Source organism: Solea senegalensis, linkage group LG6 (assembly GCF_019176455.1).
Source record: "Solea senegalensis isolate Sse05_10M linkage group LG6, IFAPA_SoseM_1, whole genome shotgun sequence".
Lineage (NCBI taxonomy): Eukaryota > Metazoa > Chordata > Actinopteri > Pleuronectiformes > Soleidae > Solea > Solea senegalensis.
In genome coordinates, this window is record NC_058026.1 from 19,786,613 (window position 1) to 19,799,261 (window position 12,649).

At 39.2% G+C, this 12,649-nt stretch overlaps 1 protein-coding gene across 1 annotated transcript in view; it reads right to left on the reverse strand.

The window, feature by feature from the left end:
• myo15ab (myosin XVAb) overlaps positions 1–12,649 on the reverse strand; it is a 59,274-nt gene that overhangs the window by 9,014 nt on the left and 37,611 nt on the right. Inside the window, exons 48-59 of the mRNA XM_044027581.1 lie at positions 12,490–12,585; positions 12,278–12,338; positions 11,938–12,031; positions 10,707–10,824; positions 7,258–7,373; positions 7,122–7,181; positions 6,918–6,993; positions 6,706–6,821; positions 6,493–6,611; positions 5,515–5,656; positions 3,865–3,976; positions 3,708–3,782 (exon numbers count right to left, since the gene is read on the reverse strand). Of these exons, the coding sequence (XP_043883516.1) occupies positions 3,708–3,782; positions 3,865–3,976; positions 5,515–5,656; positions 6,493–6,611; positions 6,706–6,821; positions 6,918–6,993; positions 7,122–7,181; positions 7,258–7,373; positions 10,707–10,824; positions 11,938–12,031; positions 12,278–12,338; positions 12,490–12,585 (1,185 nt within the window). The remainder of the gene's footprint in view (positions 1–3,707; positions 3,783–3,864; positions 3,977–5,514; positions 5,657–6,492; positions 6,612–6,705; positions 6,822–6,917; positions 6,994–7,121; positions 7,182–7,257; positions 7,374–10,706; positions 10,825–11,937; positions 12,032–12,277; positions 12,339–12,489; positions 12,586–12,649) is intronic.

The following is a 12,649-nucleotide window of genomic DNA, read 5'->3' on the forward strand; positions in this document are numbered from 1 at the left end:
TACTGAGTTTTAAAAAAAGGAAATCTCCTGGAAATTACTGCAGTAAATAGTGGACTGTTATTGAACCTTTTTATTTCAAAAGGTCTCTGATTCTCTGACCTGTTTGAAGCTAAGTTTCAATAAAGGACTGGGTGTCATAATCCATAATGTTCTGCAGGACTTCCACCACAGGTTAATCAGTCTTGGGTGTGTATCCTCTGGTTAGTTTTTCCCCTTGGCAGCCCAGGCGTCTCTCCTTTTGACCCAAATCCAGTGGCTGGTCCTCTCAGTGGTGTTGGCTAGGTCTTCTATGTCTCCTAGATTCCTCTGGAGTTTTGCTGTGGAGCTGGCCACAAAGCCCCTATATCCTACCTGCACCTACACTCTCCAGCATCTGTCCTCTGCTTCGGCTGCTAAGTTGGAGTATTGCAGCTTCTTATGCTCAAACGCTTCATCGACTGCATCCTCCCAGGGGACTTAATGAAGTAGGTGAGCTGGCAAGAGTTGGAACAGAGGATGAGTTCTGGTCGCAAGGTAGTGATTGCAATTTCTGTCGAGAAGATGAACTTCTGGTCCAAATGCACCAGCATTTATCAATAGTTGTTGGTGAAAAAATATAAGGACAGTCTACAGCAGTGGTTCTCATGTACCACCTGAGAAAATATTGAGCTCTTGAATATGGGAAACATGTATGCAGTAGCAAAATAACATCCTTTTCAGCTTCTACAGGTTAAAGTGTCAAGTATTTAGGGTGACCTACTCTCATACTTAGGTGGCACAGCCCTGGCTCTCTTAAAACCAACTTTCAGTCAAATCATTCCACATACATAATATGCAAAAGAATTTGGCAGACAAAAAAAACACCAAAGCCGGTGGAGCCCTGAGACAGTGGTTCTTAAACTTTTTAAGCCAAGCACCCCTGAGAAAATATTGAGCTCTTGAACAACAAGTAACACCATTATCACCTACTTAAAATACAGTGGCGTAAATTACTTTTCACAGGAGGCAGATTTATTCCAAATAAGATCATTTGCTCTCTTATTATCCTCCTCTTCGTCACATATACTTCACACACTGGTAGAGTGAAATTAGATTAAGATAGAGCGACAGATAAGCTGACTCATTATTATTGCTGTTCATTTTTTGTTGTTATTTGTTTAATTTCCTATGCACTCTGGTCAAAATTAAGCTCCAATCCAATCACATATGGTGAGCAGAGGAAGGTCTACAGAATCCAGTCATTGGTACACTTCCATATAAAAGGCATTACTCCTACCTACATTTGTACCTTAATTTCACTGAGAAGTGCTGACCCGCACTTTGTCACATTCACAAGATCATTTGTTGCTTCCTGTTCCATATGCATGTACTGATCTGAATAAAAGGGCTTTTGTCCATTCTGCACCTTTTGCATGGAATATGTTGCAGAAAGACTGGAAACTGAGTTAACTTCAGTGAATGCTTTCAAATCCAAACTGAGAGTTCTTGAGGCTGATTCCACAGTATGCACTTGTTTTTCATTATGTGCTTGTAAATTTAATCTGGATTCTTTTGTTTGTTTTCAGTTTGTGTTTTAACTGTGTAAATGTGTAGCTGTCGCAAGTTTCGTATTTGCTGCTGATCTTTTATTCCTGGTTAAATGAAGGTTAAATAAATAAAAACAAAAATCCACAATATATGGCACCAAGAATGACTGCATTTTTCACAAAAAAATGTTTTATGGATTGGTGTGCACTAAAATGACACATTATTTCCCTCTAAATTAACATACTGTCTGTACTATAACACAAGAGAGACGCCACCTCTTGCTACACTTAGTAAAAGTAAAAGTACTTTTTCTTGAGTCGAGTATTTTAGTAGTCTTTCCACCTCAGGTTATACAAACAAACACATTGCACTGCTGGGATTTCCGATACGCTGCTATCAGCAGCAGCAGCAGGTCAGGTTTTCGTTCACATTCAAATCATTATCCGCTAGTTTTCTCTCTCATTTACAAAACTTCCTTCTCCTCCACAGCTACACTGATAACCTTGCACACAATGCACTCATGGGTCCAATTATAGATACTATATGCATGAGTATTTATATCGCTTGTGAGGACAATCAGACTGACTTATATCAATTCCCAGATGAATAACCCGACTTAGCTTTACCCTCCACATATCTCATCTCAGTCTAATACCACTGTGTGGGGAGGTTCCAACCAGTTCTAACCAGAAGGTCAGCAGTTCAATCACTGACTCCTCTAGTCTTGCCAAAGTATAATTGAAAACTGTAGTAGTGTAAATGCTCTGAGTTGTCACCAAGACTAGAAGAGGGCTAAAAAAACAAGCCTCAAAGCTGCAGTTTGTACCTTTAAAACATAAACAAATGTCCACTACATTCAAACCATGGTCATATGAGTTCACACAATTCTAATTAAGCCTCCATCAGCTCCACATGGCTCTCTCTGAAATGTGTTATTGTGTCTATGAAGAGAGAAAACTGTTTTAGTAGAACGCACTGTTTTGGTAATTACTCTCCAGAGGGGTCCAGAGGGGGCGATAGAGGTTCTGTGCTGGAGCTTGAGCTTTAAAATGCAAAGCTGCATTGATTAATATATTTCCATAGTCAGCTACAAGCGGCATGGCCGAGTGATTTATTTGCTGTTGCTCTTTCAGAGTTAGAGTCATGTGAACAGTTTCGGTTACATCATCAGGGGCCATTTGCAGAAAGGTTTTGTAGACTTTGCAGTTTTGTCTCCAGATTTGGAAATTTCAGATCTAAAAAAGTAAGACATTTGTTGATAATTCATTCATTTATTCATTCAATGTCTACTGTTTTATCCTCGACATGAGGGTCACTGGAGCAATCCTATGGTGAACACTTTTCATCCTCGCATTAGTATTGTCAAAATGTGTTCATGTGCCATCATGTTTTCCATCATGATCACAAACCAAATCACAGTATCTGTCAGACGAAATACAAGTAGATAATTTCCTCCAAAGCATTTGACCCCAGTGACAAATTTAGTAAACTCAGAAGATGGTGGAGACCAAAATAAAGCTAAAAGTAGTAGATATACACTCAGAAACACGACTACAAACGAAAGCAATTTTTTTCCTGTGACCATTGGATGTGCAAATTATACACAAAATGTGACAAAGTGTCAGTGTTGTGTTTACAGCACCACCTGCTGGCCCTCGGTGACCTGACGTTACTTATTGCAAAATATGATTTACTGTACAAGTTCAACTATCGTGTCCTTTGAAACGTTGGTTTATGGGAATTACAGGAGTCTACATTTTTGAGTTAAAAGAAAAAACACACAGTAAATTACAAATATATGTGCAGCTGCACTTTCACTGGCGTCTGTGATGTTCGCTATCTGTTTTGACGTGACTTCTTCTCGTGTCAGATACTTTCTCATTTTACTTGTCCTCAAGAGACAACATGAATCGATACTTTACAAATTGCACCGCCATCCGGGAAATTATTTTGTGATATAGTATTGTATTTAAAAAGGGCTGTGGGCAAAGTCAACATGCCTGCACCTGTTTTTCTCCTTGATGTAAAACACCTGTCAAATACCTGCAGGCCACACAGACATAAGCAGGGTTTATGAAGTTCTCAAAGCAGTTTATTTAGTTTATATTTGAACCTCATGCCCTGACTCTGGTGTAATTTGAAATGAGGTCAAATCAGGTCATTGAATCAGGTAATAATAAAATATCATCATGAAAACTCACCAAAGTCTTGAGTGTCTCTCTTCAGCTCCTCCAAAAACACCACCTTCTTCCTCACCACGCAGCCGTAACTGTAGCCTGGAGGACACACACACATGCGCTTGTATCATAGGTTCACTCATATATTAACCACATTTCCACTTCATGTGCACTGTGTCACCTTTCTCCAGTCCGTCCATGACCTGAAGCCTGATGATGTCACCTTTGTGGAAATTGAGCATCGAGCGCTCATCTCTAACAAAGTTACGTTCAGCAATCACATAGTCTGAGTCCTGAGAGGGGAAAAAGTAGAGGAATATTCACACACATTTGTACATGGCACTCTGTTACATTGGAGTTTATCTGCAGTTACCAGATGTTTGGCAGAAAGATGTGCTTTATTTACTTGTGCATGTTTTCTGCTCATTAAAAGAGATATTTGGCTATTTTTAGACAAACTAGACGAACACGAATTTCTGTCGCAGTTTGAATGGAGGTGATACGTGGGCATGTTGTGCAGTTATTCTTAAGCTTTTAAGAAAAACCGTTATAAAGATGTGACATTCACACAATATCCAATTCTTTTCAACAGCTCTTTGGCAAGAACAGGAGTCAAACTCTTCAACTTATGACTGTGCTTGCAATTTCACACACACCACATGACCAGCGAGAATATCACATTTCCTCCAACCTAAAAACTCTATTCTTACCTCCAAGATAAAGGGAAGTATAGGGGGAAGTTCTCTGCAGTGAACTAGCATCCCATCCAGGGGGAGTGGAAATATTCTGACGCGCTTCATGCTATAGAAACCGGAGATAAGCACTGACTGGATGCCTAAATGTTTTCTGATTGTAACCTAATCCACACATGCAAAGAGAAATTGGAGGGATGGCTTTGTCTGACGCTGAACCATCCATCCATTTTCTACTGCTTTATCCTCCACAGGAGGGTCGCGGAGGGTGCTGTGCCAATCTCAGCTGACATAAGGTGACAGGCAGGGTCCACCCTGGACAGTTCGCCAGACCATCACAGGGGCACACATAGAGACAAACAACCATTCACTCTCACAATCACACCCACCTAATTTTGCATAATCCCCATATTGCATGTTTTTGGACTGTGGGAGGAAACCGGAGAACCCAGAGAACACCCACACACACGGGGAGAACATGCAAAAAGAAAAAAATGCAGAAAGGCCTTTGTTCCAACCGAGGCTCAAACCCGAGTCTTCTTGCTACAAAGACAAGAGTGCTAACCACTCAGAACCAATAATACTATAAAAAGACAAATGTCATTTTGAACTGCTCTCATAAGAAATAGAGTGGTAAGATCCTGCTCCCATCAAAGAGCTGGACGTCTCATGGCTAATTGCTTTATTATTTTGTTATTTTTACATATGTACGTATGTGTGTGTGCCAAGGTTATTATAGTTAACGAAAACTAACGAAATAACGACAACTAAAATTGGAAAATCTTATTCATTAACTGAAATAAAAACAAAAACTATAGTTTAAAAAAAAAGATAATAAAGCGAAAGTGAATTGTGTGTTTATAAAACAAACTAAAATCGTAGCATATATGTGCTTATTTTTTGTATGTGTACATTTATTTCATACATAATCCTTTTGGGTTCATATGAAGTGTGTTTATTTTGAAAGGCAATTTTGAAAGATTGTATTCGAGACACAATACTTTAACTTTTTGAAAAACAAAAAAAAAAACGAGCAAACCCACAATTAAAACAAACTAATTTTAAAAACTTAATAAAAACAAAAATGTATGGAAAATCCAAGACTATTATAACCTTGTGTGTGTGTGTGTGTGTTGTACCCTTTTAATCTCACTGATGAAGGTGTCTATGAGGTGTTTGACTTGCAGTGCCTTGGCTGAGAAAAGGATCAGCTTCTCATTGGTCAGGTTGAACTCCAGCATGTTCTCAGATGGGATGGTGACAAACAAGATGTCTGCATAGCTGGAAAAAGAAAACCAAAAAAAAGAAACATGCAGACTTAAAGGCAACAGACACGCGTATACATACACACACACACACCACAATGTAAACACAAACACCAATAGTTGGGCTGTCTTTAAGATAAACACCAATGATGTTGCTCTCATGTAGCTTGGTATCAAACAGACAGGAGTATTTTCTGATAACAGGTACAAAGTGACTCCACACTAAAGGTATACGGGTAATGTCACATTTATACATTTTACGATTGTTAAGTCATGTGAAATTGGTTTGAGAAATGTAATGATTTACGACCCACTGTTATTGCGTGGTATTATTCTGAATTTCTTAATTTACTTAGGACCTTAAATGATAAAGGTGAAATGAAAGCAAATTGAATGAGATTTTGGTCCACAGGTCCACAAAAAATGAAGCAAGAAGGTCACCGGTTTGGCCAAGAGCCTTTCTGTGTGGAGTCTGCACGTTATCCCCATGTCCACACGGTTACTCTGGTCCAAAAACATGCAGATTAGGTAATTCGGACACTCTGAATTGACCGTATAGGTGTGAACACGAGAGTGAATGGTTGTTCGTCTCTGTGTGTTGACCCCGTGATGGACTGGCGATCTGTCCAGCGTGTACTCTCTGTCAGCTGGGACTGGCTCCAGCTCCCCCACAACCCTCATGTGGAGGATCAAGCGTTAGACAATGCATTTGGCTGGATTAACTGCTAATTCTACAAGTTTATTAACACAAATCAATGTAAATATTAAAACTGAAGCAAAAGAAAAACAGTGTGGTGACTTCCTGTGATCGATAACTTTCTCACTGACAGACACAGAAAAAGCAGCACCTACGTGTACGGTCTTAGGACTCTGAAGTAATCTGGAGCGGCAGCGCTGCTTTTCACAGTCTTCAACAGCTTAATTCCACTGTGTGACACTGACAACAACTGCACACCTGTTCCTACACTCCCCTGCAAACAAACACGCACATTAACACATGTAAACACAAAAATCACAAGTAACACATTCTGTAATGATGCTCTTGTCAGGATGTAAGGTGCTCACCGAGGCAGGGAAAAGTCGAGAGAAGTAAATTTCCCAGGTTTCCCTCGCTGCCGTCACAACCGCTTTCTTCACATTCTCCTCCACTGGATCCATATTCTGTTCAATGCTGTGTTTTGCTGTCATTCACACAAACAGACACACACTCATGAAATTCTCTTTTCACATTTGACCTTATGGTCCGAAAAACACGTCTCCAGTAAGAACAGATTTACCGAAAAGAGCTTTCATTTTCTGCCTTTCATCCCGGGTGATGCGAACACACGCCTCTGACAGCGTGTCGTTCACTATCTGCACGAGAGGAGAGAGAGAAGAAGAAGAAGAAATGTTTAAATAAATCATTTAGTTTGATCTGTTTGGTGTCAGGAAAGTACACAATAAATGGGTCTAACGTCAATCCATCCATCCATCCATCGCACCTGTTTGAAAATGAGGTCTAGAACCACAGGATTGTTGAAACTGTCTTTGGGATAGAAAACCTGTAAAAGAAAAAAAAAAAACACTCAAAACAAACATTTTGACAGTGGATTTCTGTGTGTTTGTGTTTGCACACACCTCCTTCCTGAGGTACAGTCTCCAGGGAACGTTGGTGTAAGTGTAGTGCTCCTCGTTGGTGCTCTGATGAAGTTGTGTCTGGATGCTCTCTGTCTCTATCGGGAGCTCTCGAGAAACTGCATTAAAAAACAGATAGCTTCAGTTTCACTCTGCTCAACACACTTATCTTTTTTTTTTTTTTAAAAATGCTGAGTGTTTATTCAATGTAATGAATATGAACTGGTGGGTAATTTGTCTGAAACCGCATTTACACAAAATCCTAGTCAAATAGATACAAAATACAAGAATATGTGAGAAAAAATATTCAGTGGAATAAATAATAAAGGCAATGTGAAAAATCTGCTAAAGAGATGGCAAAGGTTTAATAATCTATGTAGCATTTAAAAGAGGAATTGCAGAAGGGATAAAAGATTTGGAGAAGATGCCGGAAGAGGATGATACACTCTTTGCCAGCAGGAGTTCTTTAGATCTGATCTTTAAAACCTTTGAAAGCTTTTAAATATTTGGATGGTGCACTGAGTTGTAATGGGGAAGAAAGGTTCTATGTAACTTTGGTGAAAGAATAGGATCGTCCTGCGAGAAGTGCTTAACTCAGTGATAATCAGTGTCTACATCTGCCAGAATCAGGCAAAACAAGTCCAACAGTAATGTTAAACTGTGGATTATTTACAAATAATTCATTCAGTGAAGAAAAAGCTAAAAAAGTGAGAGTTTGGTGTGTGACAGAATTACTGGGAACTGATATGGATTCAAGATTCAAGTGTTAATACCAGTGATGAAATTCTTCATGCTCTTTGTCGACTGAACTTTACAGAAGCAGAAAATATAGTGAGTAATGTTATAAAGTATCGGTTTTGTTTTGTGTACATGAGAACAGCTTAACCACTCATAGATCAACAGATTTAATGTCCACTTGTAACTGCAGGGGGCACTGCTGCTCAGCAAAAAAAACCCAGTGACGCTTTAAAGGGGGACGTGGAGGCAAAAAGTACTGTGTGAGGTGAAAGGGACAGATGCATGCAGGTGTTCTAAAACAACAGGAGATTACTTTTAGTTTGCCAACACCATCATCAGCTGCAGCAGCGGTGGCCACGACACACGACTCAAGGTTTGGTTTTTATCAAAGAAATGACATCAAAAATCACACTCAGATGTACTTTTTGAGGATGTCCTTATCGCTAAGACATGTCACATCTAAAAATAATTGAATTTGCTCAAAATTAAAGGCACCTTTGAAAGTAAAATGCTGTTCGTTTTTCACAGATTGGTGTGAGTGCAAAAATCACTCATTCTAATTCTTGTTCCCCGTTATCGCGCATTCAGATCCAGGTCCAGAATGCAGACCTCAGTTTTAGTATCTCTACACTGTCTCACAGTTCACTTTAGGATTAATTTCAAAATCCCAGTTATCTTCCAGGTCTCAGCGATCATGCAGCAAAGGCCTTCACCATGTCCCCTGATCTCAGCTCAGGCAAAAAGGAGATAGAGACTTTGCAGTTGCCACCCCTCGGCTGTGAAATCAGTTGCAACTTGACATTAGACAAGCCCTGATCTTTGTTTTTAAATCTAGGGTCAAAACTCACTTGTTTTCACAGCCTTCCCCTGCTCTGAGTCAGTGTATACTTGTCCCAATTGTTCTTAATTATGTTTGCATATCTATGTATTATGCTTCGCTTTTCTCTTTATCCACTACATACAGTACCTTGGTGGTCAGTATGAGCTGTGTTTATATGTGCTTTAGAAATAAAATGTACTTACTTATTTTGTTTAAACAAGTAGAAGCTTTAAGAATCCAGGCTCAAGTTGCAGGCAGCAGGTTAAAGGTTATATATTGTACTGAATCAGAAAGTGACTGAAAAATGCGATCAGAGTTTGAGGAAACATGTTAATTTAAATGTTAGAGACAATTTATTCACAGTTTAATTTTTAATTTGCAGCCCACAAACTCTGTTATAATATATTTTGGTTTGTTGGTCTGTTGGGCCACCCAATAACATAGCTCATGGTGCTAAAAATCTAATGTTATCAAACCGAAAAAGCCTCACTACCTTTGTGAAAAACAGCAGACATGGCAGTTTTTTTTCCCCTCAATAAGTCGGCAGTTGAGCTTAGCCAAGGTCTCTCTCTCCCTCTGTCTCTCTCATAAATGTTGTCAGTAGCTATCTAACATACTTAATATGTTTACAGCTATCGGTTATTGTCACTTTACTGCCTCCTCTCATCATGTGATCATTTTCCGCTGCTGTGACAATTTCAATCTCCGCCTGTTACTGACACGTGAAAGTGAATTAATCAGATGTGATGTTTATAAAAATCAAACAGATGGTGGGACATTTATGTGTGTGGTATGTGCAGGAATATAGTGGGGGTGGAGTGGCTCAGTGGTTAAGACCCTACCTTGTGTACCAAAGACATCATGGTCGCAAGTTCGATTCCACCCCTAGCTATTTGTACTTGATTCCATTGTAAGTCGCTTTGGATAAAAGCGTCTGCCAAATGACATGTAATGTAATGTGTAACACTGGGTAACAGTGAAGCCTCCTCTGTGAACAAATGCTCTCCAGTGTTTAAACTTGATTACAGTTCACATTTTAAAGCTTATGGCTGCCGTTTTACATATAAACTCACTTTAATTCACTGACTCAATGCAACATTAAACTGTTTCCAGTCCCAAAATAGTTTTCACTAAGTATGAGCTGGGTCCACAATGTGAGAGAATGAAAAAAACATGTCACTATCTCCAAATGTGGCACATTTTAATCCAAAATCTATGTTATAATTGTATGTCAATTTGCCACAAGACAACAAGGAAACACGCATTTGTCAGAGTCAAGGTCATTTGTCACTGTGCCACAAGCCTGCTGTGAGGCTGTCTGTGCGTCCCCCATTTAACTACCTTCTTGACCTTATCTTAATTAATACTCATTGTCCACAAGGAAATCCAATAAAATGAGATCCAGCAGATGAATGTTTGATAACTGGCACATCGTAGAAGAGGTCAGTACACAGGAGACTGGTTAAAGAGGGGTGAGGAGGAGGTGAGAAGGAAGCGTAATGACCCAACAAAATATAAAGACTCTCCCCTTCTCTCGTCAATGGGTGCTTAGCCATAACTGCATTAAATCTAAAGGAACACTTAGCTATTATGAGATATACAGTATATGGTTGTTTTTTTTTTAATAAGTGTCATTTAGTATGTAGTCAGGCAGGTAGTGGTTCATAGAAATGGTAAACACGTAAAATTAACAAAGGCTGTTGGGCAAAGAAACAGATAAAACTTTGCAGGTTTTAATGAGGACAGAAATGGATTCAACATAATTGTTGGGCATTTCAGCTACAAACAATCTATTCCTGTGAAAACTCCACAGGATACATTTAACTCTGTAAAGTGATGTGTGCTGGAATATGTGGATGAGTCGACTGTATACTTGCTGTGAGGATGTGCGTACTTGGAGGAGGTTTGGGGAGAGGTCGATGAGGTGCTTGTGTCTTCGCGCTCTTGGGGGTTTTTACTTCCACCTCTTTGACTGCGGATGCTGAAGGTTTGGGAGCAGCAGGACGTTTGGGCTGGAACACAATCAAGAGCATTTATTTGTGATTTTGCATCTGAAGTCAAGTGGTAAAGACACACTTCCACTCAAACAGCTGGACCTTGACAACAGCCCTCTTCTCTCAGCTGATGAACGAAGCCATGTAGAAAATGACTAAAATCTATTAGTCACGCTCCAATCACAGCCCCCTCACTCATTCCTTGCTACACCAATGCTGCCACACACTGCTTCCACTGGCAAAGATTTGCCCACCTTTCTAGACCAGAGTCGAACAGCCTCAAAGGCCTAAAATATAACTTAATGTCTGACTTTTGTAGAGGGATTCCTGCATTGCATTACCTGTTTGTTTTAGCATACTGCTTGAGCAATCCAGAGAGCATCTAAAGAGCAAAGCCATCAACAACAAGTCTAAATGCCCTGGTATACTTCCACGCTGACCCAACATGCACCATGCGCATGAAATGCTGCGCGTGCAGCCCAGATTTTGGAACTTTACTGTATTTCAATTTGTTGCAATAAATGGCTCATTATGGATTATGGATGATTCATAATGGATCATTATTTTTTTTTATTATTTATTTCTAATGGGACAGTACATATGAATGAACATATAAATGTATTAAACAATATTATAGCCAAAGTCAATTTCCATCTTTAGTCCTTTGGCAGCCCAAGATTAAAGTGCCGAATAATAAGAGACAATATTATAAAAGAAATATTGTTCATCTCAGACCAGAAAAAAAGTATGAGTCCACAACAATATAAAATGCATTAATGTATAATGAATCAGACAAAAACTAAAAGGAATGTAATCAAACTAAAGTTGACTAAACTGTTATTGTCTTTAATCAGAGGATATTAAACAGCTGACTGAGGCTGATCCTGACACAAATACAAGTTATACAAGCTAATATGTAACATGAATATCATATGTAATGTGAATATTATACAGTGAGTAAAATATAATACATAATGTAAAATGTGATACAATTGTTTATATTAAATATGAATATATATATATATATATATATATATATATATATATACATATATGTATTAAATATAAATGTATCTGTGAAATGCTTTGGCAAGGCCAGCATTTTTTAGCATCTGCTGGATGTGTGTTTACCTGTGGAGCAGGAGGGTTTTCCATCTGTGGTTTGAGGATCTGTAAAGCTTCATCACGAGCAGTTTGCTTCTTCTTGAACTTTCCCTCCAGTCTCCTGAAGACATTCATTCAGTATCAACACAGTTTGTGTTTTTTTTGTGTGTGTAAACACAATCATCCTGGTACTGAGTGCTCACTGTGAGCAATAACAACATCACGACCAGGCGGTTTGCTGTCGTCAAGGCTTTACATTGAGCACAGTTAATTATGTGACCAAAGATAAAATTAGCTGCTCTGCTGTATTTATAAGAAAAACTCAACTGAGCAACCACGCGAATGTGTGTGTGGGGGTGCGTCTCACCTCTTGCCAGGTGGCAGCTGTTCTGCTGGTGGAGGTGGTGAGTTGTATCTTTTGATGATTTCTTTGAAACACAAAGACTTATGTGAGTAAAAAGTGGATAACACACTATCTTCTCAGTCACTGTATTAACTTCAAAATACCAACTAAATGTAACTTTGTTGGCCACATGACGTCCATGCTGTATGAAGAGGTTCAACAAAATTCAACTATACCTTGGATGTCTTGGCTGGGGGTAATGTGATCTGAAGACTTTGAAGAGTACTTCACCACCTCTCCAGCAGCAAGCGGAGGAGACGTCATGACTGGGGCTAAAACGTAAACACATACACATAATCCATCCATTATCTGTTCTATACCACTCATGTTTGGGGG